Source organism: Pseudonaja textilis, chromosome 2 (assembly GCF_049901715.1).
Source record: "Pseudonaja textilis isolate UNSWEBS1 chromosome 2, rPseTex1.2, whole genome shotgun sequence".
Lineage (NCBI taxonomy): Eukaryota > Metazoa > Chordata > Lepidosauria > Squamata > Elapidae > Pseudonaja > Pseudonaja textilis.
Genome location: NC_141991.1, coordinates 225,242,411 through 225,269,309, shown reverse-complemented (window position 1 = coordinate 225,269,309; position 26,899 = coordinate 225,242,411). Strand labels below are relative to the sequence as shown.

Sequence of the window (26,899 nt, the reverse complement as noted above, 5' to 3'; positions counted from 1 at the left end):
CTGCAACAGTCGTAAGTGTGAAAAATGGTCATAAATCACTTTTTTCAGTCCATTGTAACTATGAATGATCACTCCACACAAGCAAAGTACCAGCAAAGGAGGGGAAAAAAACTCCAGAGAAGTTCCTGAGGCAGGAAGTCTAGTTCTTCCAAGAATGTAATAAGGGTTAACAGAGAGGCAGTTTCTGTAAGCAACACCAGAATGCTTCCTTTCTGCCTTCCTTACAGTATTAGCCAGTAATTTCTTCTAACAACCGGTTCTCCGAACTGCTTAGAATGTTAACAACCGGTTCTAGCGAATAGGTGTGAACTGGTAGAATCCCACCCCTGGTTGTTATTATTTTTGTTGCTGCTTTTAATCCGTTTTGTTGTCGAAGTCATGGTTGTGAGATAGTCAGCCATATAAATATATTTAAACAAGTACATAAATAACTTGGTCAAACAACCTTGCCTTCCTATGATTCCCCACTGCACAACCCACCCCGAGAAGAATCATGGTGGGGATGGGGACAAAGTTTCACATGCTTAAATACATGAAGCACCAAATATTCTTTTGATGATTGGAAAGTGTTAAGAATCTGTTTTTTGAAGGGGACAATAGAGCAACCATATTTTAAACATATATTCTAACAATTAATAATGAAGAAATTTTGATTTGAGGAATTTTCAATAACCATTTAATTGTAAACGTATTATAGAAGTATATAAGAACAAAGTTTAACAGCAACTGCATATAGATCAAAATTTTCATTTTGCTCAAATAACTAGCAATAACTGATATAATTGTACAAGCCAGTACTCAGCATAATTATATGAAATGATATTTACCCATTAATCTTAAACGTAAAGGTTCTGGGGCCACAATCTCCATTTCTGATTTAAGCAAATCTTTAGCAATAGCAAATATTTCATCTTCAGTAGAAACTGCAGAAAGTACTGTATTAGCTCTTGTTTTCACTTCAAAGTTCACATTCTTCAATTTTAAAGTTATGGTTCTAGCCTATTAAAAACAATAGACATTTTTTCTGAAGCGGTTATGTTCTGAGAACTGTCTTGCAATAAAGGTGAAGAGGAAGATCAGCTCAAGGAAGGAAAACAGGGGACATATACTATTTTTATCAATAGGCAGTCCATTTGTAAGTACACGTTCCATCTTATATACAAATGTAAGTTAAAGACGGAATTAGGAACTGAACTCATCTTTAACCAAGTGACCACCTGCAAATCTAACAAATCATTTTCACCCTTAGCATAAATTCTGTTCTATCTAAATTCCTATGACCAAGAGGAATGCAGACAAATAAAAAGTATTTCCCACCAAAACAATACACCAATAAATACAGAAGATGTGACTGCTAATAAACAGGAGAAATACAGAAGACATAAAGTTACTTACTTTAAGTCCTTCCTTTTTCAAATCCTGAGCAAGGTCACTGCAGAGTTCTTGACATAACTTGTATTGTTCTGATGCACTTATTTCATTAAACGTCCTGCCAAGAGAGAAGAAAATCTCAGGATGTTCTGTTCTTGACAGATTATCCAAGCAAGTTTAAACTAAGCAGAAAATATTTGCAAAATCTATTGAACAATACCTAGATACAAAAACAGTTCTGTAAAACCCCTGCAGCATTAAAAATGAATGTTTTAGCTTATAATACACGCTACATACTTACTACACAAAAATCTAAAACTACAATGATTTCCTGTGCCTGTTATGGTAACATATCAAAAGGAAGTTAAGCTTTGGGATAAGTTAAGCTTTGTGACTGGTAACTATATATTATCTTTATATGGACAGAGTTTTAGCTGTTTTTGTTTTTTCTACTTATAAATGCTTCTTCTACTTATGAATGTTGGGCAATGAATACACTTAAATAATAAATAAATGAACAAACAAATAAGCTAATCCATAATTCAGGCAACCCCAAACTTTATTTGGCAAATTTTTGGCATTGTATTGGTATCTCTTGCATCATGGGGAGGGGAGAAATCACATAGTATATTTAAATGCATTCAAGAGGTGAGATGTTTACACTTGATATACTGTACTTTTGAGTACATACCTTTCGGTACTCATACTTTTTCTTTCCCAGTCCCTTAAAAAAAAGAAAGAAGGCTAAATTTCAAAGGTTAGCTCCCAACAAAGTAAGTGTCAAATTTTATGAGCAGACACATATACATCATGAAAAAGAGCAATGGAAAAATAATTATTAAAAATTAGACAAAAACAGTTGTCTGAAAAACAGGGTAAAGTAAAGGTAAGAAATATTAGTAAATGTCGCCATTTTCTGTAAGTATTCAATATCACTCTGTTTTTATAAGAATGTATATCTTTTGTTAAAACATGATCGAACTGAATTTACTCAACAATCTGAAAATATTTTTCAATATTGAAAATTGAAATACCTCACTGAATATTTTTTAAAGTTACAAATATATGTGATCTATTTTAGACTTAGGGGTCTTAGGAGAGTTGAGCTAAAGCCCTAAGATTCTGTAATTTTACTGGGAATTAGAATAAAAACAAGGCTAGATTACAGGTAAGCTTGAATAGTAGTTATTATTAATTTCATGTGAAATGCAACCAATTAATAAAATATTATGAAAACAAGTAAAATAAGGATAAGTACATTTTGTATAAAATACCTTTCCAAATGTGTGGAACCCAAACCAAGAGAGATTTCAAGAAAATTATGGCTGGATGTTTCAGAAAACAGAAGAGAAATCAGAGCTCTCTGCTGGTACAGTTCTGTGCAAGTCACTATTTCCAAAGCTTTTAGCATTTTCTCTGTTACTTTTCCTATGCCTGGTACCTAAATGAGAATGAATCATACACCAGTGAAACAGGAAGTTTTAATGTGAAATCTTAATTTTAACAGTTTTAACATATACCTCTTATCATCTATTATTAATGATCACCTTGGAAACTAAGATTTTTTTTTAAATAATAGAAATAATTACATAGCTTGGTAAACTGCTGCACATAACTGGTGAATTTGTTGTATTGTTCTGCACTATGAACTGAGGCATTTGATTTTTTTGCAAACTGATTTTTTGACCAGTCGTTAGAGCGATCATCAAGCAAATTACAGTGTCGTTACATGAAACATGTGGTTGTAAATCTCAATCCACCCTCCTGAATGGGCATTTTTTTGCTGGTAACTGACAGAAAAGTCACAAATCATGGTCAGGTGACTACAGGACACTGCAACAAGTTGTAAATGTGAGATGGTTACTAAATGCCCCAATGCAGTCACATGACCATAGAGAGCAGTGTAATATTTTACAGTGGCAGATATAGAAGATAAAATGTTGATAAGAAAATTAGACACCAAAAGACAGTAACTATTTCCTGAATACAATATTCATAAAAGTAGCAACACTAAATAAATCAATTTTTTTCACCTTTCTAATAGCCAAATTTTTGATGAAGTCCATCACAGCATCTCTTTCTGGAGGGATTCTATATTGGCCATTAGGTTTATTTTTATCACTGCACATTTTTGCCAACATCATGTTTGGAGCAATGCCTACAATTAAATGAAAAAAAAATCAAACAGAAACAAAAAAGAATGATCACTTTCCAGCTTCAATTACATGTTATGTAAGAGTCAAAGCAGTTTGAGATGAAAGTTGAATATAAAGAATACTTTTGTGGCAGGGTCACGGGTGCCATCAAAACATAGGCATTATGGGTACCCAACCGTGAAATGGCTCCATAATAGGTACCATTCCACAAAATGCTACTTCACGGGGAAATAAGATTAAAAATATATCACTTTTTGGTTATGCAAAGTAGAGGCTAGGTTACCAAACTGTCATAACCACATCTCATTCGGTATTCCATGTTAATATAAGGTCATAATATCAGTCAGAATATTGGATAGTTCTGTTATATTTTGGCCAGTATACCATAAGCACAACCAAGTTTTATCTCAAGTGTGTTAAAAAATGTAAGCTAGTGCCTCTAGAATAGAAAATTTCCAAGCCAACACTTTGTCACCTGCCTCTTATCAACTATGAATGTGGGTTAAATTAAAAAAATGAGTGACCAGTATGAAAGGAATAAAAGGAGTGATTTGAGGGCAGGGCTTTTCAAACTTGGCAACTTTAGGAAGTTTGTACTTCAACACAAAACACTAATATAGACAATATGAGGATTGAAACATGAAACAAATATATGCAGGAAGACTGAATGAACTGAAACAAATGGATGACTGAAATGGGATGGAGTTCTTAAGATTCTCCTAAAAGCAAAGTTCATTTGCAGAAAACATGAAGAAGAAAGAATGGTGTTAGTGTAAATCTTCCCTCTCAATTTTTTTTATTTTACTATGTCTTAATCTTGTTCAGCATTTTGCATAATTCCATCATATCTTTTTTAAGGTACAGTGGCTAGAACTGCATACAATATTCAGATGCACTCACACCACTGATTTTAATAAATGTGTTAAAATATTGGCATTTCTATTTTTAATACCATTTCTAATTATCTCTAACATGAATGAATGTATACTATGTTGACATCTTGACAAAACTGTTTATCACTACCTCAAAATCTCTTTCCTCATCAGTCATTGCTGCTCTCATCCCATTTAGTTTGCATGAATACTAAGGATTTTGAGCACCAATTGCACTTTCCTATCTAAGTTGCTTAGAGCTTTCCTATAAACTTCCATATGCTTGCTTGCCTTCTCTGCCTCAAGCTCTCAAAACTTGCTTGGTTGCCTTCTCGGTCTTAAGCTCCCATAAACTGCTTCTTTGGGAAGGATCTACCTGGACTGAAAGAAAAAATGACTGAGAAAAAAGGAAAAGAAAGAGGGAAATTGACTTCATTCGCCAAAATTCTTGATTTCTTTATCTGCAATATTATTTAACTTCATCTGAACAGACCATTGCAGACCTTTCTAGATACATTCTCTGAGCTATGTTTGGAAAATATTCAGGTTCATTATTTATTTGTTTTACATTAAAATGTGTGCTATTTAAATAGCATTAAGTCTCTCCTGAGTGTTTATCTCTTTTTATTTTAAATACTTTTATTTGGGTTAGCCCAAATCATATCCATTGACAGAATAGCAAAAGCTATAATTTCAGACCAATTCAGACTGATTTCCAGACCTCAGTTATTCCAGAAGGTAGAAAAGATGAAAACATTTAAAGAGTAATGGGTTCTTCATTGAAAGAATTTAAGCAGAGGTTGAACATCTGTCATGTAGTTGGATGACTTCCAAAGTTCCTTTCAACATTGTATTCTTTAGCTTTTTAAAGGACCATTAGTTATTAGTGTTTTCTAAGATACAGTCTTCTATAACCAGTTTTTATTTTTGTATTCACAACTCTTCTAATATGAAACAATTAAATCCTGTACAAAGGACTGCCCCCCCCCCAAAAAAAAGTAATCAGCAGTTATTTGGCCATTATATAATTGCTGGTTCCAAATTTTGCCTACAAACAATGTAGAACAAATGTCTTTCCCTTAATTATTATAGATCTTTTACTAAATATAAACAATACATTCACATCCTTTGATTACACCCAAATTATTATATTTATTCAGAAAAAAATCAAGGCTAATTCTTACTAATATCTGAGTCATTGTCACTAATTGCAGCCAGCCTCCAGATAAAAATCAAGGCAATAGATATAATTTATGTTGAAGAGAAGGTAGGTGGAAAGATTAGGTGACTAAGTAATTGAGGGAGTAAATCTTAACAATCTTTGGTTGTGGCCCAATGCAGTAGTGAATGGGAGAATATTTGAGTAATATCTATGAAAATTACATAATTTCATCTTTGTTAGTTGTGAACATAACCTTCCAGGTAAAAAGTCATCTTTCTCCCCAAAACAACATTGTAAAATAACCTGGTTAAACAACAACTTAACAGGGAGAATCAGTCTGAAAGCAATTCTGTTGTCATATACAGATGCACAAATTCTGTGAATGAGGAAGTCCAGATTCATAATTTGATGGTCAGTATTTGCACTGGGACCAAGACAATGCACATATCCAATAAGTTGTACAACCTTATATAGACAGGAGCCACATAAGTGAAATAAAATCTAGAACACACTACACATGAGAAGTAAAACATAATTATTCAGCTTTGCACATTTTGATTGGTATTAATATACACGGATAAGTATAAAGCAGCAAAGAATCACAAATACAACTCTAGTCAATCAATACGGCAGATATTTTATTAACATACTTACAGTAAATATGTACAGAGTTATTCTAGAATTGTCAGTGTTACAAACAATAAAAATGTATTTACCAGCGCTGGCAGTCATCCCAGTTTTTTGTTCAATTCTCAAACGAATTTCATTTACAACTTCCTCAGCTGATGTTTCCAAGACAACTGACTTTAACTGAACTCTTGACTGTTGGCATTGCTGTTCTTTTACGGCCAAAGATGGCTGAATAGTCTGCTTATCAATCAAAGTGTCACTGTCAAACAATACTGGTGAACAGGAATGCATATCTTCACTCAAGTTTGATTCATCAGATATAATTATATTCTGTTTTCCTTGTTTTTCTAAAAAATATAAAAAATTAGAATATCGTAAGCAAACCAGTCATTTCAAATTATCTTGTAAAGCTAATAATAGCAACAGCTTTAGACCATGGGTCCCAGTATCAGGACCAGTATCAGTCCATGATATAGGCTACACACCTGGAGATGAGCGGCAGGTGAACAAGCGAAACTGTAACCCCACTCTCCCCAGTTCATGGAAAAATTGCACACCTGGAGGCGAGCAATTCACAAAACCAGGCCCTGGTGGCAAAAAGTTTGGGGACAGCTGCTTTAGACTTCAAAATCACTTATTTAGCAAGATGGTTGCATATGTTGCTTTTAAGAAAAGGCAGTATTCTCATTGTTACTGCTGCAGGGTCATCTCCCATGGAAGAAAAGAAAGAAAAAGCCATGGTGGCATAGTGGTTAGAATGCAATATTGAAGCTTAACTCTGCTGACTTAATCCCAACCAACAGTTCAATCTAAAATTACAGTAAAATAATAAGATTTTTAGGATTTTCTTAAGATGAGTAAATTAAAAAAATCCAGTTTAGGATCACAATTCTTTTCCTTGACTAAATCATTGGCCCAAGTTAACAACCAGCACTGGAAAACCTTCTCCCGTTGAAATGAGGACTCTTACCTTTAATAAGTGTTCAGAATACGTTTAAAATTCTGGATCAGTGATGGCTAACTTTTTTGTCACCGTGTGCCAAAAGTGCACACATGTGTCCACGTGTGCCTGCACCCATAATGCAATACGCACGATACCACCTGCTCCCTGCACATGCACACGTGCCCCCCGCGCATCATACCCCTCTGCGCATGCACATGCAGCTCCCCTGGTGTGCACCCTGCATGCCACTGCGAATGCACATGCAACCTCACCTCGCGTGCCCCCACCCCCCTACGCATGCATGGCAGATACCTGACAATCAGCTGGCTGGTGGGAGACATGTGTGCATGTGCAGTGGATCTATTCTGGGCAACACCTTGTGTGCCGGCGGAAATGGCTCTGTGTGCCACTTCTGGCATGTGTGCCATAGGTTCACCATTACGGTTCTAGATTAAGATCTTATCACTATCTTTTGCCTTGGCATGAAATTAATTCAAAATAAATGAAAACAAATATTAAAACTTAAAATACTAGATCACAGACATAAAAGCAACATAACATTTTATTCTGACCTGATAACTCTTGATAATTACATACCATTTAGACCAAACTTGGATGTACTGAGATGTTTTCTTTTACAGCAGTGGTTCCGTTCTTCTAAATACTCTGTTATGTTCAAGTAGGCTTCATCAAGGCCCATGGGCATGAATTGAGGATCATATTCAGCTAGTATTTCCCTAATCTTGAGAAATATAAATACAAAGTTGTGCTATTATGTTTTAAATATATACCATGCATCTAATCAGTATAGGTAGTCCTCGCTTTACGACCACAATTGAGCCCAAAATTTCTGTTGTTAAGTGAGTTTTGCCCCATTTTATGATCTTTCTTGCCAGAGTTTTAAGTGAAACACTACTGCTGATAAATTAGTAACCTGGTGAATTTGGATTCTCCATTGACTTTGCTTGTGAAAAGGTTGCAAAAGGTTAATTACATGACCATGGGACACAGTAATGGTCATAAGTATGAACCAGTTGCCAAGCATCTGAATTTTGATCCCATGACCATCAGGATGCTGCTAAGTGTGAAAAATTGTCATGTCACTTTTTTGACTTATACTTGACCTTTCTTTGAAAGGTCACTTAATGAACTACCTATATCGGTACCGTATCATTTGGTATACATCATGAATCAATCATACATCAGGGAGGAAGGTCAATCATTAATTAGCATTTTTGATTCCACTCCCTGCTAACTATAACATCTTGATCAAATTTCACTGAAGGCATGCTATTAACAAGAAAAACTTGTTCTTAATGTAATAAAATGAGGGAATCTAATAAAAATGGTTAGTTAAATTGTTTTAAGACAAAAATGTCTCCCTATAAAGACATTCAAACTGGCTGCTTTCAGGGATGGGTATCTCACTTTATTTTGTCTCACCTTTTAACAGCATGTAATAAAACAAACTGTATTTCTTAATAATGCTAAAGATACACTGTGGGAATGGATACTCCTGATTCAGTGCTACAAAGATATGAACACAATTTTTATGAGATGTCAGAACCATGAACCATAATAAACTTGATGTCAGAGTGAACACTGACTGGCATTGTTTTGCGTATCAGCATACAGGACACGAATCCTATGTCACTTCAAATCAGAGTGTCAAACTTTCTGCAGGTAAGAAATTTGTGCAGTGATGATGTAGCCATTACTATTAACAGAAGGGGACTTAACTCAGCGCTAAGACACGTTCCCCAAAATGACAGAATGATCTCAGTCTGAATGCAGAGCAAAACAATAATATTACAGTGGCTCCACACTATGCTTCAATCACACATGAACAGAAAGTATAATTATTCTCTGGAAACCGGCAACAACTTGTTAGCATAATGCAAAATACAAAAAAAAAATACATCCAACCACATAATTTATGAATTATGGGAAACAAAGCTAATAGTATATGGAATAATGGGAAAAGTGCAACATAATTTTTAATTTTAGGTGAACTGTAGACAAATTAAAATAATTAAACTAATATGCATTCAGCTATGCAAATGAATCACATACCTGTTTACTTACTTCTTCATATTTCTTAAAGTTTAATGGTACTATAATAAGATGTGGACAAAGTTTCTTTGCAATAAATCCAGGCATAGCTGCACGTACCCCATATCTTCTAGCATGGTAATTTGAAGTGGACTTTAAAAAGACAAAACCATGATTTTTTTTTTAAAAAAAAAAGCTTTTTAAAATGGATTCTATTACAACTAGATTATAAAGCTGTTAGGAAAACATAACAATCATCAATTCAAGTACTACTTAAACATGGAAATTCGCTTCTACTGTGAAATCAACTCTGATTAGAAAACCATTCCATTTTAAAGATTATGTTTTAAGGGTGGGGGGGATTGATGATGTGATTGAAGGGATGCTCATCATATTTGCAAATTACACCAAGCTGTGTGGAATTGCTAAAACGTCGGAAAACAGACTCACGATTTAGAAGGATCTTGTCAGACTTGCGCATTGGGCCCTATCCCAATGGCAAGATGCAGTGGTAAAGAAAGTAAGGTCATGCACTTAGGCAGGAAAAACCAAATACACCGGTACAGAATAGGCAGCACCTGGTTCAACAAGAAAAGGTGTCAAGAAAAGGATCTAAGTGTCCTGGTGGGCTACCACTTGAATATGAGCCAGCAGAGTGTGCTGCAGCTACAAAAAAGGCAATATAGTCCAAAACTGCTATTTGCATCCACTTCTGGTCACAATACAAAAAAGATGCTGTGATCCTGGAAAGAGTACACAGAAGAGCAACAAAGATAAGGGGTCTGAAGGCTAAATCGTATGATGAATGGCTAAGGGAACTAGGTATATTTAAGCTAACAAACAAACAGAAGGCTGAAGAGTGACATCATAACTATATTCCAATATTTGAAGGGCTGTCCCGGGGAAGAGGGGGTCAATTTATTCTCCATAGCCCCTGAGGTCAGGACAAGAAGCAATGGGTAGAAGCCTATTAAAGGGAGATCCAAGATGGACCTAAGGAGGAATTTCCTGACAGTGAGAACAATTCATTTATGAATTTAGGCAATTCAATTTGCCTCCTGGAGTTATGGATGTTCCATTACTGGGGGTTTTCAATAAAAGATTAGACAATCATTTGTTTGGGATGGTATAAGGATTTGTGCCTTGGGCAGGGGGTTGGACTAGATCACTAGAAGATTTTCCAGATCCCTTCAAGCCATATGGTTCTATGATTTAAGGAAGATTTGACGATTTCAAGAATAGTGCCCATTTTCAGAAAGGTAAATTGTATACTGCTGGCTCCTGGAGATAATGGAGGGATTCTGCGTGGCTGGCTGGGAAGCAGGTTGAATGTTAGGTTTGTTTAGGTTAATTAGATAGGTTGAAAGAGTCCTGGACTGTGGCAGCTTTCCACACAGGAAAGCTGTAGGACTGGACCCAGCCAAGAGGTTTCCTTCCATCCCTTCTGCTTGCAATCTTCGCTGCGGGCTTCCCCACTGACTTTCTGGGGAAGCAGGCAGAGAAGATTGCAAATAACAATGATTTGTAAGGGTACTTAGCAACTGGTCATTAAGTGCAAAGTTGCCAAGGGGCTCGAAATGTGGTCATGTGACAACAGCAGAGCATGCAACATTTTACAAAGGATAGAAATGTTTGATGAGCTATAAAGTACCTTTTCCAAGGCCACTGTAATTACGAATGGTTATTAAATCACCGGTCATAAATCGAGAACCATGTAACTGATTTATCACCATCTCTTACATTATAACATATACTTTTCACCCCATACTTCAATCTCTTACTAAAAACAAAATCCAAAAATCTCATCATTTGTTTCTTATCCGCAGCAGTTCAGTAAGGGATGCTAGATTTTATCTACCTTGATTATTTCTCAACAAGTTGTTCAAGACTTTAATAGATGAGTTTCGTTCATCCAGGAAAAAAGAAGTGATCAAGATAGATAACATTTGATTTAGTAGTTATACATCTCTTTTAGGCAATGAAGCATCAGCCAATATCAGGCCCAGGGAACCAAGAAAGACACATAGTGATTCTTCCAAGCTGAGTTCTTCATTATTCCACACGTACAGACAGAATCTTCCCAAATCAGAGCATTCTAAGATCTGCATCTATCATATACTCCAAGAACTATTAGGAAAGGTCTGTCTTCACACTCTTTCCCCCAAAAATATCTGGACTGAGCTGCCTTTTATTCCTCTGAAATGCAACCCCTCCTTTCTGGGAATTCAGACTATTACATTCCATCATAACTACCGTGTTTCTCAGAAAATAAGGCTGGGCCTTTTTTTTTTACCTCCGAAGAAATGGCTAGACCATCTTTTCGAGGGTGTATTAATTTTCCCCCCACATGCCTCGCCTAGCCACCAGGCCATTTCTTTAGTGGCCAAAGGGAGCACCCCACACGCAGCCTCACTTAGCCTAGGAATCCAGCCTTGAGTCCTTCTCCTTGTTCCAGGAACGCATCTAGTACTACTTATTTTTTTGCAGGAAAATCTTAACACCAAAGTCTCCCAACTCCTTGGTGCGTTTTAGTCTACCGATGCCCCACAGCTCTGTTTCTCCTCCGGATCACCAGTCCACTTTCTCTGGCAAGGGTACCACAAAACGTGCTGCTTCGGTCGGGCGGCCCAGGGGCTCTTGAGCAGGAAAGACGGGCTGCACCAAGAGGCTGATGCCTCTGCTTTCCCATCTATGCAAAGGGCACCAGCTCCCCCCTTCCCCGCCACAGCGCTGGCAAGAGTGTGGGAGCTTGTGGCTTTGCTGACCTTAAAATGGACTCCATCCGCGTCCCCTCGGGCAGCCAGAGCAGGGCTCGGAAGAGACGCCTCTGGCACAACTGCAAAGGAGCAAGCTGCCCAGCCTGCTGCTGGTGCACTGCCCTTTGACCAATGCTCCATTTTGGGCACGAGCAGGCGCAGCAGCAGCCCAGCCCATGGGCCCCACCCCTCTCGGGGACTTGTCCCCCTCGGCCTGGCTTCCAGCGCCAGCGCCAGCTGCTCTTACCTTACGTGGCGGCAGTGCCTCCTCCCGCTGGCCGTGCCTTGCAGGCCGAAAGCACAGCCCCACATAAGGTAAGCAAGCCCTACAGCGCCAAAGCAGGGGCTGCGCACTTTCGGCCTGCAAGGCTTCAAAACTTTGAAGCAAACTAATACAAAGGAACATCTCAAAGGCTGAGAAAATAACTGTATGAGGTGATTTGAACACATATGAAAATTATATTTTGCTAATCAATATTTTGATTATGACTGCTTCACAACGAAATTTTTGAATGTGTTGTGCTATAAAACCACATTAGAAATATTGTAGTATTAATTACAGTCATCTCAGTGTGAAAGTAGGCAACAATATGGATTTATATTTTAATTAATCTTAATGTTTGGAAGGCAAAAATGGCAAAGAATCTAAACAGCAGAAAAGGGGTCAGTGATCATTCAGTTTCAGAGATTTTGTAAAGAAATACCACTTTGTGAAGCCTTTTGTGATGAGATAGTTATTTAGGGTAATATTCATTTATACAAAAGCTTGATTTCAGTGAAAACACATTGGAAATGTTTAAGAACTGTGACGAGCCACCAAAAGTTTCTATCGAAAGAAAAATGAGAGGCAGCAATATATTTTCTGTCTTGTATCCCTAAGCATATTTTTGTATCGCAAAGGAGATCCCAGCTCTTCAGAGTGAATTATTAAAATGCTCTGGGATTGCAGAGGTTGAGAATGGTAAGAGAAGATAAACTTGTTTGAGGGGAACATTGTTCAAACCATAATTAATTGTACCAAAATGGTAAGCACTTGTCCTTTATTTTGTTGCTTCAGTTCCTCCTCTATACAATACTTTACTTTTCTTATAATGAAGACCAAGTCAGAATATACTTTTCATTTGAGTTGCTTGTAGTTTGTGATGGAGTACAGGTGCTCCTCATTTAATGACCAGTAGTTCAGCACCCATACAAACTTATGATGGCACTGAACAGGTGTAGTTCCAACTGGACCTCATACTAGCAGACATCAGTTTCCCTGCAGTTACAATTTGCAGCCTTCCCTACTGGCTTTCTACAAGCAAAGTCAATGGGAAAGCCAGTAGGAAATCGCAGTCATGTGAGGCCCTCACATAATGCCCACATGGTCCTCGTTTAATAATGGCAACTTAAACTGCAATTGCTAAGCCGTGGCGTATCACGTTTTTTTTATTGATGACCACGTCTCTTAATGTCAGAGTTTATGGTCCCAATTTGCAACTTTAAATCAAAACTACCTGTATATACTCTTCATGCAAATATCAAATATTCAATTCCCAGCTCTTTAGGGAGGATAGGGAAATCTCCCAGGAAACTGCTGATCAGCATCAATAGTTCTAGGGTTACACTAGAGTCACACAAAACATATTTGTGCTACCATGTTGTAAGTTAAACCAAAGAACTATTTATCTAAAACCATAGCACCAAGCCATGAACAAGAACAGGAAAAGCAGAATATTAATCTAAACAAATATTTGTACAGTCCTTGCAAAAATAGTTTTTATTTTGCTTCCCTTATTATCACACATTTAGAAACAAGGAGCTTGTATACAATGAAAAATCATGTTTGTGTTTTCTGTGCAAGTGTGTAAATAGCGTATTTCTTCTTACCAGCATACTCAGTGAACCCACTGCTATGGGCTTATCCCTTAATTCAGGATTGTCTCTCATTTCTACAGCTGCATAAAAGGCATCCATGTCAATGTGTACAATAGTACAACTAAGGTCACGATTCTGATCCAATTCAATTGCAAGTTTATCCATCTGTTTATAAATAGATATACAAAACTGAATAAAGACAGACTCTCTTACTCAGAGTTGGATAAGTTTATAAAAATAACTAGAAATTACTTCAGAATTGTTTCATAAAGTATATACATACACACAGTATCAACACTGTTACATGGTCCCTTTTATTACTTCAAAGTCTTCTGTGCAATAATGTGGAATAATTTGGACAATAATTTTTAATTTGTATCCTAGGTAACATAAATTGTCACATGAACCAACCATTATACAGTATGCATCATTTCAAAGAGGCTCCAAAATGATTTGCTGTGGCATGAGAAAGTGACATGTTTAATGCAGTAATTATGCTGTGATTATCTTTATGGCTCTCCCATTTAATTTGTTTAATGTCCGCAATGCTGTTCTTTGTATGTGAGTAAACAAGAAATACGTGTAACTCACATGAAGCTCTACTATAATCACAATTAACTGCTGCCAAGCTTTTTTTCTAAGAGCTTTCTATGTTTTGAAATAATTGTAACTGATGAAAAATACATGCTTTTCCCTCACTGATGTAGAAACATCCAACATTTAATTTTAAAACAATGTAACATTTTTATATACATAGGATACTAGTAAAACCTACCATAATCATACAACTTTGAGAAACTGCCCACATAAATTTACTTCTTGGAAACACTGGGGGTGTATTTAAAACTAAGACCATGGTTTTGTGAATAAAGATTATCTATATATTATCTATTATATAGAAATGTAATAGCTTATTCTGGGGCTTTAAAAGTTGACAGTCAGGAGCCCCAGAAACACTAGTTTAAGCACTACAACAGAAAGCCAGAGCTTCTAGACTTTAGACAAAGATGATTAGCAGGTTTCAGAGTAAGTCACAAACCAAAGTGACTAAAGGTAAAAGTTCCCCTCACCCATATGTGCTAGTCATTTCTGGCTCTAGGGGGTGATGCTCATCTCCGTTACAAAGCCGAAGAGCCAGAGCTGTCCGAAGACATCTCCGTGGTCATGTGGCCAGCATGACTGAATGCCGAAGGTGCACTGAATGCTGTTACCTTCCCACCAAAGTGGTCCCTATTTTTCTACTTGCATTTTTACATGCTTTCAAACTGCTAGGTTAGCAGAAGTTGGGACAAATAACAGGAACTCACTCTGTTATGTGGCGCTAGGGATTTGAACCGCCGAACTGTTGATCTTTCTGATTGACAAGTTCAGCATCATAGCCTCTGAGCCACCGCGTCCCTTACTTTGTGACTTACATTGATTTAAATAGCAAGCTTTACATTAAAGGTTATTTTAACAGCATGCTAATGTGAGGCTGACATCATGGACTTCCTTTGTATTCTAAGCCCTATGATATACAGTACTAGTTATTTCAGATTAAATCAAACAAACCTACGCAAAATGGAGTTGTTAAATGGAATAAACTTTCCATCTTTTTTCTTACCTGGCTGATCTTTTTAAGATTCTTAATGAAATTACCTGCAATTGTGCTTTCAAAATCTGTTGATCTGTGATTTTACTTTTTAGTTTCAGCATTTTTTCAATCCGTTTATTAACTTGTTGGTCTTTCTTAAGTTCATTTTCATAAAATCTAGAACCCTGCCAAAGAGATTAAAAATATTTAAGCCTGTTACTTATCAATTTAATTATATTTAAGTTGTGAAGGTTATTAGAAGAGCACCTACAAAGGACTTTGATCTCCAAATTTGTTATATTCACTAGTAAAGAGGCATTCCTTAGAGCCTGGAAGAAAATAGGAATCACCAAATAACAAAATTAAATAGGTACACTGAACTGTGTCAGAATGTACCATATTTTTCGCACTATAAGATGCACATGACCATAAGACACATCTAGGCTTAGAGGAGGAAAACAAGAAAAAAAATCAGTCAGAGCCTGAGAGGACCACAGATAGGTGTCCTCTCATGTGCCAGCTCTGCCTATTGACTCCTGCACTGCGGAAGAGATAGAAGAGACAGGCAATGACAAAGACAGAAGAGGCAGGGTTCAGTACTATAAAAGGACCTCGCCACCGCAACCTGGCTGCTATTCACCAAAGGACCAGCACCGATGCACAGACATTTCCACCCACTTTGGGGGGGTCGGGTGCATCTTATGGAGCAAAAAATATAGTATATATTTAGACATATAAATATTTTGTGCAATATTTTGGTTAATACATTTCATACCTAATAAAAAAGATAAAAGAATATAAACAAATAAAAGACCGCAGAAGAATCAATTATTAAATGAATTAGACCTGTACCTTCAGGAGAATATATATGTACCAATATTTAGGTATTGACCAGAAGATTGCAGTCTTAAAGCAGTTATTTAAACTGTCCCACTGATTCTGAATGATACTGAAATACACTATTATTAGTTGTGTCTAAAGTTGGCTGAGCACAAAGATTAAAATATGACTGTTCTTGGATACAAGCTTACCGCTACAGTGAAAAAGATAAGATATGAAGCAAACTCATGTAGGTATGTGCAGTAACTTTATAGATTTAATTTTAATATTAATTGTAATGACATCTATTACCTATATCATGATAATAGATAACCTACATTTTCTTACTGAACAAAACCAGTGTGAATAACTACAATGTTTGTTCACTTTTTAAAAACTGATACAAACAAACCTTGGAGGCTTCCATTATGATTTTGTTGATCTTCTCTTTATCCAGCCCTTGCATTCCAGCTTTGTTATCATTAAGACCCATCCTAAGAAGTAACCCTTCTCTGGAAGAAGCATTATCTTGGTTTGCATTTTCCATTGTACAACACCAAGCAAACAGTTTATCAGTTATTACCCTGAAAAAGAAAAACTGCATAGTTTTAGAGTCTATTGCTGATAGTCTCACATCATTAACGTAACACAACGTAACACATGAACCCAACAATGTGACATTATTTTTTTATAACAGAAATAAATTCAGATGAGAACCTGAGAAAAGTGTGCATATACCTTATTTTCATTTATTATCTCTTATTAATTTATCTTAGTAGTTGCAATATCATTTGCCAAACTAGTGGAAAGTAGTAATATTTTTGGTTAAATTATCTTCAGATAGATAAGAAGCCAGCAGCATTAGGAGGCTTTAGAATTCTCTCTTATAACTAGAAGGTTTAATGTTGGTATTTTTTTGTTGTTTTAAATATATATATATATATATATAATAAATACATTTATAATGATTTGTACAAAATAAAAACAACAATAAAAGGACATAGAAAGAACCAGTATCAACACAATATGAATAGATTAACTTTAGTCATGAATAGAAGCTAAATGATCTTGGGCTAGTCACACACACTCCCACCTCACAGAGTTGATGTGGGGAAATAGGAAGCATACATGTTGGATATGTTCACTGCCTTGAGTTATTGTAAAAATAAAGGTGGGATACAAATAAATAAAAATTTGGCATCACTATATATATTTCTAAATATTTACAATTACATTTCAACAAAAACTACTTCATGTCTATTGTGTCTGTGGGGTATTTTTTGGGAAAGATGGATTCATCTAATTGAAATGCAATACCCAAAATATAATACAGGCAGTCCTTGACTTACAACAGTTCATTTACTGACATTCAAAGTTACAACAGCATTGAAAAATGTTTACTTATGACCGTTTTTCAGTTATGACCTTTGCAGCATCCCCATGATCATGTGATCAAAATTCAGATGCTTGGCAACTGGTTCATATTTATGACTGTTGCTATGTCCCAGGGTCATGTAATCATCTTTTCTGATTTTCTGACAAGCAGAGTCAATGGGGAAGCCAAATTCACCAGGTTACTAATTTATCAACTGCAGTGATTCACTTAACAGCTGTGGCAAGTAAGGTTGTAAAATGGAACAAAACTCACTTAACCAATGTCTCACTTAACAATAGAAATTTTGAGCTCAATTGTGGTTGTAAGTCAAGGACTACCTATATTAACATATGGCCACTTGGTGTCTTTTGGACAGAAATTATTTCAAACAGGAAATATAGGAAATATATAGGCATACTACTACTAATACAAAATACTACTAATTCTCTGGTACACAATAATCTGGATAATCTCTAAATTTGAAAAAAAAGTCAGTCAGTCTTATTTGGGCGTATTTTTAGACAGCTAGACTGCAAAATTAATTTGTATAATTGATTTCATACTTTTTATCATAAAGCAAAATGACTTAAATTATAGTTTACTGGTAGTCCTCATTTAGCAACCACGCTTGGAACCAGCAACTCGATTGTTAAGGAAAATAATTGCTAAGTTATGGTTAGTTATTATTTCCTATTATTTATTCTGCTGAATTATTTTATTTTTCAGATACATTATATTCTTCACAATGATCTTTTCTTAAGGATTCTAAGAAGCTGTAATGAAAGAGGTTTTATCCCATTATACCAGGGGTGTCAACTTGGGCCGCATCAGGGTTGTGTTTGACCTCAGGAGGCTGGGTGGCCTTGGCCAGGGTGGGCGTCGCCAGCTCAACGTCACTCGTGTCAGGGGCACCTGTGGTGGACCAACTGCTCTGCCAGTGAAAACTGAGCTTGGGAGGGCTGTGTGTGGCCCTCCCAAGCTCTGTTTTCATTGGCAAAGGCACCGCAGGCCAGTCCTTCGCTGTTTCTAGGGTGGCTCCACCAGCCAGCTCTAAGCACCCTGTGGGCTGCATCTGGCCCACAGGCCTTCAGTTTGACACCCCTGCACTATACAAAGACTAACTATTCCAAGAATTTAGGCATGAGTCCACAAGCACCTCATACTGTATAATCCTCTTGTATTATTGGATCTTTTCTTTCCATCACTGGATTGCAATTTAGAAGACTCATGTTAGAACAAAAACTATTTTTTTTTTAGTTTTGTTAGTTTCAACCTCCTGCTGCTTCTAGAGATACAGAAGAAATATGTTGTGATTAGCTTACCTGTGTTAAAAGATTTACAAAGCTTGCTTTATCTTAGGCCTTAACTTACTGTAATAATTTTGTAACCATTTTTAGTGCAATCATACCTGTGACTTGGTTAAGCAGAAATCCCAACAACAATTTGCATTAAATAGTCCAAAACTTTAACTATGCTTCAGACTGACATTCATCAGGGCTAGTGTTTTTCAGTCATGACAGTTCATTTTTACTGCATCACAGCTGACACCACTTGGAATTAGACCCCTTTGAAGACATGAAAAATAAAGTTAAGTTCATGTCTGGCAATAACGAAATAAATGAATGTTCTGCTATAAGGAACAATGAAGTTTAAAGGACTGTTGGAATAAGATGACTATAAGAAAGCATCAAGAACAATGCAATTGGAATTTGAGAGCCTAGAAATAGCCATAGCAATCGCCTGCTTTTTGAACAACTGTGAGTCCAGGGAGACCCCCAAATTGCACACCAACACTGATCGAAAAAGTGCATACAGGTAGTCCTCGACTTATAACAGTTCCTTTAGTGGGCATTCAAAATTACGACATCACTGAAAAAAGCGACTTATGACCGTTTTTCACAGTTCAAACTTTGCAGCAGCCCCGTGATCATGTGATCGAAATTCAGATGTTTGACAATTGGTTCATATTTATGACCATTGCTGTGTCACAAGGTCATGTGATCCCCTTTTATGACCTTCTGACAAGCAAAGTCAATGGGAAAGCCAGGTTCACTTAATAACTGGGTTACTAGGTACAGCGATTCACCTAACAACTGAGCCAAGAAAGTCGTACAATGGGGCAAAACTCACTTAACAAGATAAACATTGGACTCAATTGTGGTTGTAAATCAAGGCAAGAGTTACTGATAGAAAAATCTCCAAATCAAAACAAAACCTTTATTATTCTCAGTGACCATCAAAATCTTCAGAGCCACGAGGCCTTAAAACCGCCAGCCACTAACTAGTCTTGCCATGATTGAACTAAAGCCTGTTCTCTCTTATCCAAACCCCCATCGTCTCTGGGCACCGGGAAAGGTCCTAATGGCATCACTTTTTTTGGCCTAGGGGAATATGACCAACTATCATCAATGATGTGATATTGCAGCCATGTCATCTGATTATTTCATCTATTATTTTATCAGCTTCATGTAGATGTTAAATAAGAGTGAGGACAGGGGAGAGTCTTAAGGCAGAACCACCTCCAGGGAAAGGAGGAAAATCAGTCTAGTGCTATATTTTCTACTCTCAATTCCTGAAATGGCCCAGAAAAATATCACGATCAACGGCATTGGAGGCTGCTGGCTAATTGTATTAAGTCTTCAGTAATGTTTATTTGCAGTTATACAGTAGATAAGAACATTTCAAATATAATAAACACATAAATCTTTAAAAGTATGCAGATTTTGTCCTACATAATCTTTTAAGCTTGTTAACTGAAACTAATGCTATTGACTTTGAAACTCTAACATAAACAATATTGCTGCAGTTGGAAATATTTTTTTCTTTGTGGCCAAAGCTATTGGAGCATTGTTCCATGATGGATTGCAGTTTTCAGAGAAACTGCACCATCTCCTGAAACTTAATTTAACTCATCCAACTTGTTTTCTACCTACCTCACCAATTCCCTAAAGGGAGGAATGAACACTTTCAAACCAACTTGCCAATACCTTTAAGGGGTTTATCAAATGCAGCCAGGCATAGAATTGATATTTTAGGCAATTGCTGAAGCACGGACAAAACCGAGATCAATAAGGAAGAAAGAGACGGAAAAGGATAGGCTGTTGCAAGGGATAAAAGTGATTGAAGATAATTGCAAAAGCACAAAAAATATAATTGATATTTACTTCCTCAAAATCTGTAGTCAAACCATATCACATTAGTTCTTATTCCTAAAACAATAAGATATTTTTTTCTTTTCTTTTTTTTTAAACATATAAATAAGTACTACTTTGCTGGAATGAAATCAAGAGCTGATATAGTTCCTACTATATGGTGCTGCCTAGATCCTGTGTATGCACAGATGGGGCTTCATTCACTTGCATGGCTCAGTTCCTGGCAAGCCGCAGACCAGTACCAGTCCACAGCCCAGCAGTTTGCTAAAACTACTCATATATGACATGATACGGTATGGCTGTAGGAAGCATTTAAAGGATCTATTTCACAGAGCACACTAGTTGATTGAACCACCCTTCCTGACATCTTAAAGCAACCAAATACATCTACTTCCATTAGGATTAGCTGCTACATATACATGCAATTTTTTTTGAATCAGCCAATGAATCCTTTAAATAATGTTGCATCAACACTTCAAGATGATTTACAAATAGTCCTCAATTTATGACAATTGAGCCCATATTTTCTGTTGCTAAGCAAGACAGTTGTTAAACTGAGTTTTGTATCATTTTACAACCTTTCTTAAGTGAATCACTATAATTGTTAAGTGAATCTAGCTTCCCCATTGATTTTGCTTGTCAGATCACAAAATGGGATCACATGGCACCAGGATACCGCAACCATCATAAATATGAACCAGTTGCCAAGGATCTGAATTTTGATCATGTGACCATGGGGATCCTTGCAATGATGTGAAAAATGTTATAAATCACTTTTTTCACTGGCATTGTAACTTTGAACAGTCACTAAATGAACTGTTGTAAGTTGAGGACTATCTGTACTTAAAACCTCCAATGAATTCTGGAAAGTATCTCTCTGAAATTTTTTTCACAGGCTCTGTGGTTACAGAGCTATACAGCCTCAACTGTATTGTGCTTTTGCAAATCTTAAAATTCTTTCAACAGGCCTGAGGCGTGAGTTGTGTTATTGGTAATAGATCGTTTTTATTATCATGATCAATGTATTGTTGGTTTTAGTCTGCTTATTTTTTATCTTATGGTTCTTAATATAAACTGCCTAGAATTGCCTGTGTTTGAGGAGGCATACATGTTGATTAAATACAGGCCACAGCTGAAAACTGCTGAAAATTGGAGGTCTTCAGAGTACTTTTATTTGGCTCTAACAAGCCCAACAAGATTTGGAGAGAAAAAAGCTTAGATTTTCACATATTTCACAGGGGTTACAATTTCATTGCAGTAAGTTTTGGATGTTGTGCCTGGCAGTACCAGTCACATAAGCCTTGTGCTTTATCCGTAACACACTGATGACAAAGTATTTGTGAAAAGACAGCTACTGCAACAAGAGGCATTATATATCGTTACTCTCCATTAACCATCTGTGCTATGCACCAAAGTTACTAATAGAATCTTAAACTATAGATCAAAAGAATTTTTGATTTCTATTTAATAACAGGAACCAAATATATTTTATCAAAATAATGTTTATGGTAATAAAGACAGAGTTGGGGTTAAAGAACTAGGTTTCAATTCTAAACATACGGTGTTTCTCCAAGATTCCATTTTATGATAAATTCTATAATCTGAAGTATGTTCAACCCTGCCTTATCCATGCATAAAAAAGTAGTCACGGGATCAACAGATTAACCCTAAATCAGCTTCTGTGACTCGCAGTAACATTCTTTTATAGATTTCAGATGTTTTATAAGCCCTGTTAAATTCAAACGAACTTCTCCTCTTGAGTAAATTCGCATTACTTTGCAATTTTGACTCCGTTTGGATCTAGCAACACATCTAGGTTTTTTTCCTGCCCGTTTCATATATTTCCAGGAGATCTACATGCGTCCACCAAGTAATTTATCAAGTAGCAGTTTCAGTTACGAAAAAAAAGCCCTCGTCTTTTCTTCGCTTTGTGTATATGTAAGAATGGTGCAAGAATATAAATCATTCCCTTTATAAGGATGGCGTAGAAGGGGAAATCTAAAACCCATGCAAAGAAGGTTAAAAAAAAAAATCTCCCACAAAACCAGTTCTTTCCTAATGACATATAACGCATCCATAAACTCCCCAACACACCTCAGTCCCAAGAAGCTTCACCAGCCCCCGTTTCCGCAATAATTAAGTCGCACCAAGATGGCGACCAATTGTGTTTTCAAAAAAAAAAAAGAGAGAGAGAGAAAAGAAGCAACACCAGTATTTTGCGGAAGCAAACCCAATGCAACAACCAGGAAACCCAGATAATTTAAGGGGAGGAACGATTAAACCCCGCCGCCCCACCCGCTTTCCGAGGAGGCGGTGCGCCGACAAACACCTTCAGGCGACTACAACTCCCAGCATGCCCTCGTTCTAAAGACTTACTCCGTCTGGTGAGAAGGCTTGGCAAAAAAAAAAGAAAAAAAAGAGGGTGGCGAGAAAGATGGCGGCGAAGGTAGTAGTACTAGTAGCAACAGCCGCCGCCACAAAGTTGATCTGAGAGGAGAAGGCGAAGAAGACGCGCGCTTGGGTCCGCTGAAAGGCAGCTTCTAATGGTCAGGGCTACCGGCGTGCGCGGAAGGGTGTGGGGGAGCTCGGCGAGCTGCTGTGCCGGCGGTGGCCAGAAGGGGACAGACCGACGGAAAAGCTCTGAAGGTGGCTTAGGCTGGGACGACGTAGCAACAGTAGCGGCTCCGGAGCAGCGAAGCGTCTTAAACCAGGTAGAGAGCGAGCTCCGGTGGTCTCGACGTTTCGGCGAAAGAGCAGAGAGGGAAGTGCCTCCATGTCGGACAACCAAAGCTGGCATTCCTCCGGCTCAGAAGAAGATCCCGAGACAGAGTCGGGGGCGCCTGTTGAGCTCTGTGAAGTCCTCAGCAAGGTAATAATAATAATAATAATTAATATTAATTAATAATAATAATACACATGCATACATACATACATACATCATACATACATATTTAAAGCCCCTTCGTTTCCTTTCTCCGCCGCTATGGCTCCTCGGGCTCAGCCTGGACGACCGCCTCTGCCTTAGGGAGCGCCACTTTTCCTTACCTGAGCTGCTGGGGGGTGGCAGTTTCTCTCGGGGCCCCCTCAGTGGTTGGGGGGTTTCGGGAAGGCGTTTTGGGGGGGGCAGGACGGAAGGGTGGCACCGTCACGCTCGGTCTTCCGCGAAAGAAACGCTGGCTGCTGGCAGGCAATGAAGGGAGCCTGACGTTGAGTCACCTCGCGGGTGCCCACCGCACGGGGGTAGCAGTGGTGGCGCCGGCCTGCTGTCGGACTGGCTTGCTAGTCAACGGGAGGTCCCCCGCACGTTTCCTCCGCCGCCCACCTCCGGAGCTGGGCTGTGTGTAAAATAGGCGTAATGCGAGTACATAGGAAGCGCTTCGTCGCCGCAGTCGGAAAAAAAAAAGGCGCTGAGGATCTTTATCCGAGGAGGGGCTGCTTGTCTCCGAAACGATGCATTCGCTGAAATGTCACTTGTCCCTGTGGAACTTCTTTGATGGCTACGGGATTGTTTGCTTGAAAGACTTGCTAAAATAACTTACACATGCGTGGGTCTCTTTTTGGTTTTGTTTTTTCTTGTGGTAAAAGGAAGAATCCTCCTTATTCATCCCTCTCTTTGCAACTGCCTGGTATAGAGTATTGTTGCAGACCTCACTTGTAACCATTGCTTGGATGAGTAAATATTTTGGTGACAATCTTTGTTTTTTGGTATACACATGAAGAAATAGGTAACTTCATTGTCATCCCCTGAAACAAAAAATCACAAGATTTCTTAATATTTTTGTTTTAATAAGGGGAAGAAAAACCATGTGTGTATGCAATTACAGTATAACAGATTGTGGCAATATCCGACAAGAGGTTGTGACCTTTGGGCAAAGCGTCAAATAGTGTCATAAAATAGGCTGGCTGGAAGATAGAAGAGGTAGTTCTTTCAAGTTTCAGTCTCTCTGCTCTTTCTAATCTGTATTATGAATCCTTGCTTTGAAATTAAAAGGGATGGGCATGGTTGCTACTTAGCTAGAGATCACTTGGATTAGAAGTTTGGGGGGGGACGGGACAGAAAGGCAATGGCAAAGAGTTCTGTATAGTTGCCAAGAAAATTACATTAATGTATCCATAAAGTCATTTGATGTTGAGCATAGTTTAAAGGAAACCTTAACAAATTTTCTGAAAGTCATCCTAGGGAGAAAATGTTGCAACTCTGAAATTGCCTATTTTTAAAATGTAGCAAATAGTTTAGGAAACTGTGTATTTTTAGAAGCTTGTGAATTGCACTGGTACAATCTAACTAGCACAATTATTTGCTAATAACTTTCATAAATAATAAATTGTCTACATGTTTCCTTCAAATATTCTTAAAATGTAGATAAGCTCTCAGATATAGTTTAGTAGTCTGTAACAGTGAGGAAGCACTGCTGATTTATTAGAAAAATCTAAGAGAATGCCTTTGTTATAAGAGCTCAATAACCTCAAGTAAAAGCTAAAAAGTTCATTAGGTTGTAGTATTTTACTATACATGGCCCTTAGAAATGTGTAACTGGCTTTATACAAGAATTATGTATTAGACTGGGATCAAGGAAACTGGTTGAAGTCCAGTGTTAGAGTTCTCCAAGTTACTTTAAGTCTTATTTCACAGGTTGTTGGTTGAAGGATAAAATAAAGATAATCTGCAAAACAGCTTCAGCTCATAAGAGCTTTATCATAGTAGTTGCTCTTTCTACCTGCTTAGTTTGACTGCCGTTGTAAAGAATGGATGGAAAGAACTGCAGTGTGTATTCCAAGAACTTCACAATGCCTTATCTAGTCATGTTGTTTTCCATATTTTTATTAATACTTTTGTTTGCCTTTTTGTAAGTTCAGAGCAGATAATTCAGAATGAATAATACAGTAGTGGTGCCTTTTCTCTTAAGTTCAGATCAATATTTATACATATTTACAAGTTCTTTCCATTTCATTAAATGTACACACCTGTTAATACAATTTTAAAGAATTCACAAAAATTCACAATTCTGTCATCCAATATTCATGATAATATTTCCTTGAAGATATGATCTATTTGATATAGTAATTGAATTCTGAAATGATGCATCTGGAAAGTTCTTAATCTTCTAAATTCTCTTAAGCACTTTATAGCAACTTTAACTCAAAGTTATATTAGTTTATGACACACCGAATATTTACATTATAATTTTATTTCAAGATATATAAGGTTGCCAAATTGAGCAGTGTACAGCATAGAGTAATTAACAACAAATAGCCAATATATACATACAAAAGCTAAATATAAAATGGCAATCAAGTACAAGGCAAAACAAACCTCAGAAGGGGACTGCCATTCAACCAACCCCTAACCCTTAGGAGAAGAGCCAGGGGTCTCAAGTGCTTTCCCAAAGACAAGAAATGTTGGGGCTGGAACCTGTCATATATTGGGGATAGGATCATCATTCCAGTGAGCAGGGACAACCCTGGAAAAGATATGCTTTCTAGTCCCATAAGATGTCAAGACTTTAAAAAAAGAATATGTAGTGTGCCCTGCCTGTGGAAGTATGTGGGGTGGGCAAATCTTTTTGGGAGAAGAAGGTCCCTCAAATATAGTAATCTGTTCCTACCGTATATCACGTAGGTGTTTTATGTTTTCCTGGGCTAAGGAGCAGTTTTAAAAGATTTAAATGTTTTCATCTCCAAAAAGCTGCCCAGAGCCTTTTGGAAATTGAGTTGCATATAAATAATAGTAATAATTAAGTTATTTTCCTACTGAACCATCCACATGTAATAGGGGCAGGAACTTTACTAAAGTTTTTCCTAACCAGACTATTTTCTAGATTAATTAAAAGAGAAAGTACTTGCCTTTAGTCATAATCTCAAAAGTCCAACATAAAAGACATATGGAAAAAAAAGCGGCTTTGCTTTCTCAGGTTACCATTTTCTCATGACTTCCTAATATGAAAGTAGATGATGATCTATCAGCAAAGGACCAAAGTCCCATTCCCCTCTCTTCTGTAAATTAATAGCATGTTGAACCTGTTTTGTTGTTTTAGAAAGATTCTTGCTCATGCATCTCCTGCATGCTTTGTATTCCACTTTTCTGCATTTTTCAAATATTTTATGTATTACATTTATATGCCACCCATCTCATCAATAATACAATTCTGGACAGCTTACAAAATGATAAAAATATAAACAT

The 26,899-nt window shown here is 37.2% G+C and overlaps 2 protein-coding genes across 12 annotated transcripts in view; one reads left to right on the top strand and one right to left on the bottom strand.

Annotated features, from left to right (window-relative positions):
* The window catches only part of POLK (DNA polymerase kappa), a 29,151-nt gene extending 4,964 nt beyond the window's left edge, over positions 1–24,187 (bottom strand). For 2 of the 10 annotated variants that reach the window (XM_087927148.1, XM_087927151.1), the window contains exons 1-13: positions 22,813–22,980; positions 18,975–19,131; positions 16,604–16,775; positions 15,438–15,557; positions 13,812–13,964; positions 9,208–9,339; positions 7,732–7,876; positions 6,278–6,538; positions 3,405–3,529; positions 2,646–2,812; positions 2,063–2,095; positions 1,396–1,489; positions 828–999 (exon numbers count right to left, since the gene is read on the bottom strand). In XM_087927148.1, the coding sequence (XP_087783274.1) occupies positions 828–999; positions 1,396–1,489; positions 2,063–2,095; positions 2,646–2,812; positions 3,405–3,529; positions 6,278–6,538; positions 7,732–7,876; positions 9,208–9,339; positions 13,812–13,964; positions 15,438–15,557; positions 16,604–16,738 (1,537 nt within the window). In that variant the 5' untranslated portion in view covers positions 16,739–16,775; positions 18,975–19,131; positions 22,813–22,980. Of the gene's footprint in view, positions 1–827; positions 1,000–1,395; positions 1,490–2,062; positions 2,096–2,645; positions 2,813–3,404; positions 3,530–6,277; positions 6,539–7,731; positions 7,877–9,207; positions 9,340–13,811; positions 13,965–15,437; positions 15,558–16,603; positions 16,776–18,974; positions 19,132–22,812; positions 22,990–23,763 lie in introns of those variants that run through there. The other 8 variants (XM_087927152.1, XM_087927153.1, XM_087927149.1 and 5 more) reach the window with 7 other exon arrangements.
* Positions 23,140–26,899, top strand: part of CERT1 (ceramide transporter 1) — a 77,924-nt gene continuing 74,164 nt past the window's right edge. For both annotated transcript variants that reach the window (XM_087927160.1, XM_087927159.1), the window contains exon 1: positions 23,140–23,587. In XM_087927160.1, the coding sequence (XP_087783286.1) occupies positions 23,492–23,587 (96 nt within the window). In that variant the 5' untranslated portion in view covers positions 23,140–23,491. The remainder of the gene's footprint in view (positions 23,588–26,899) is intronic.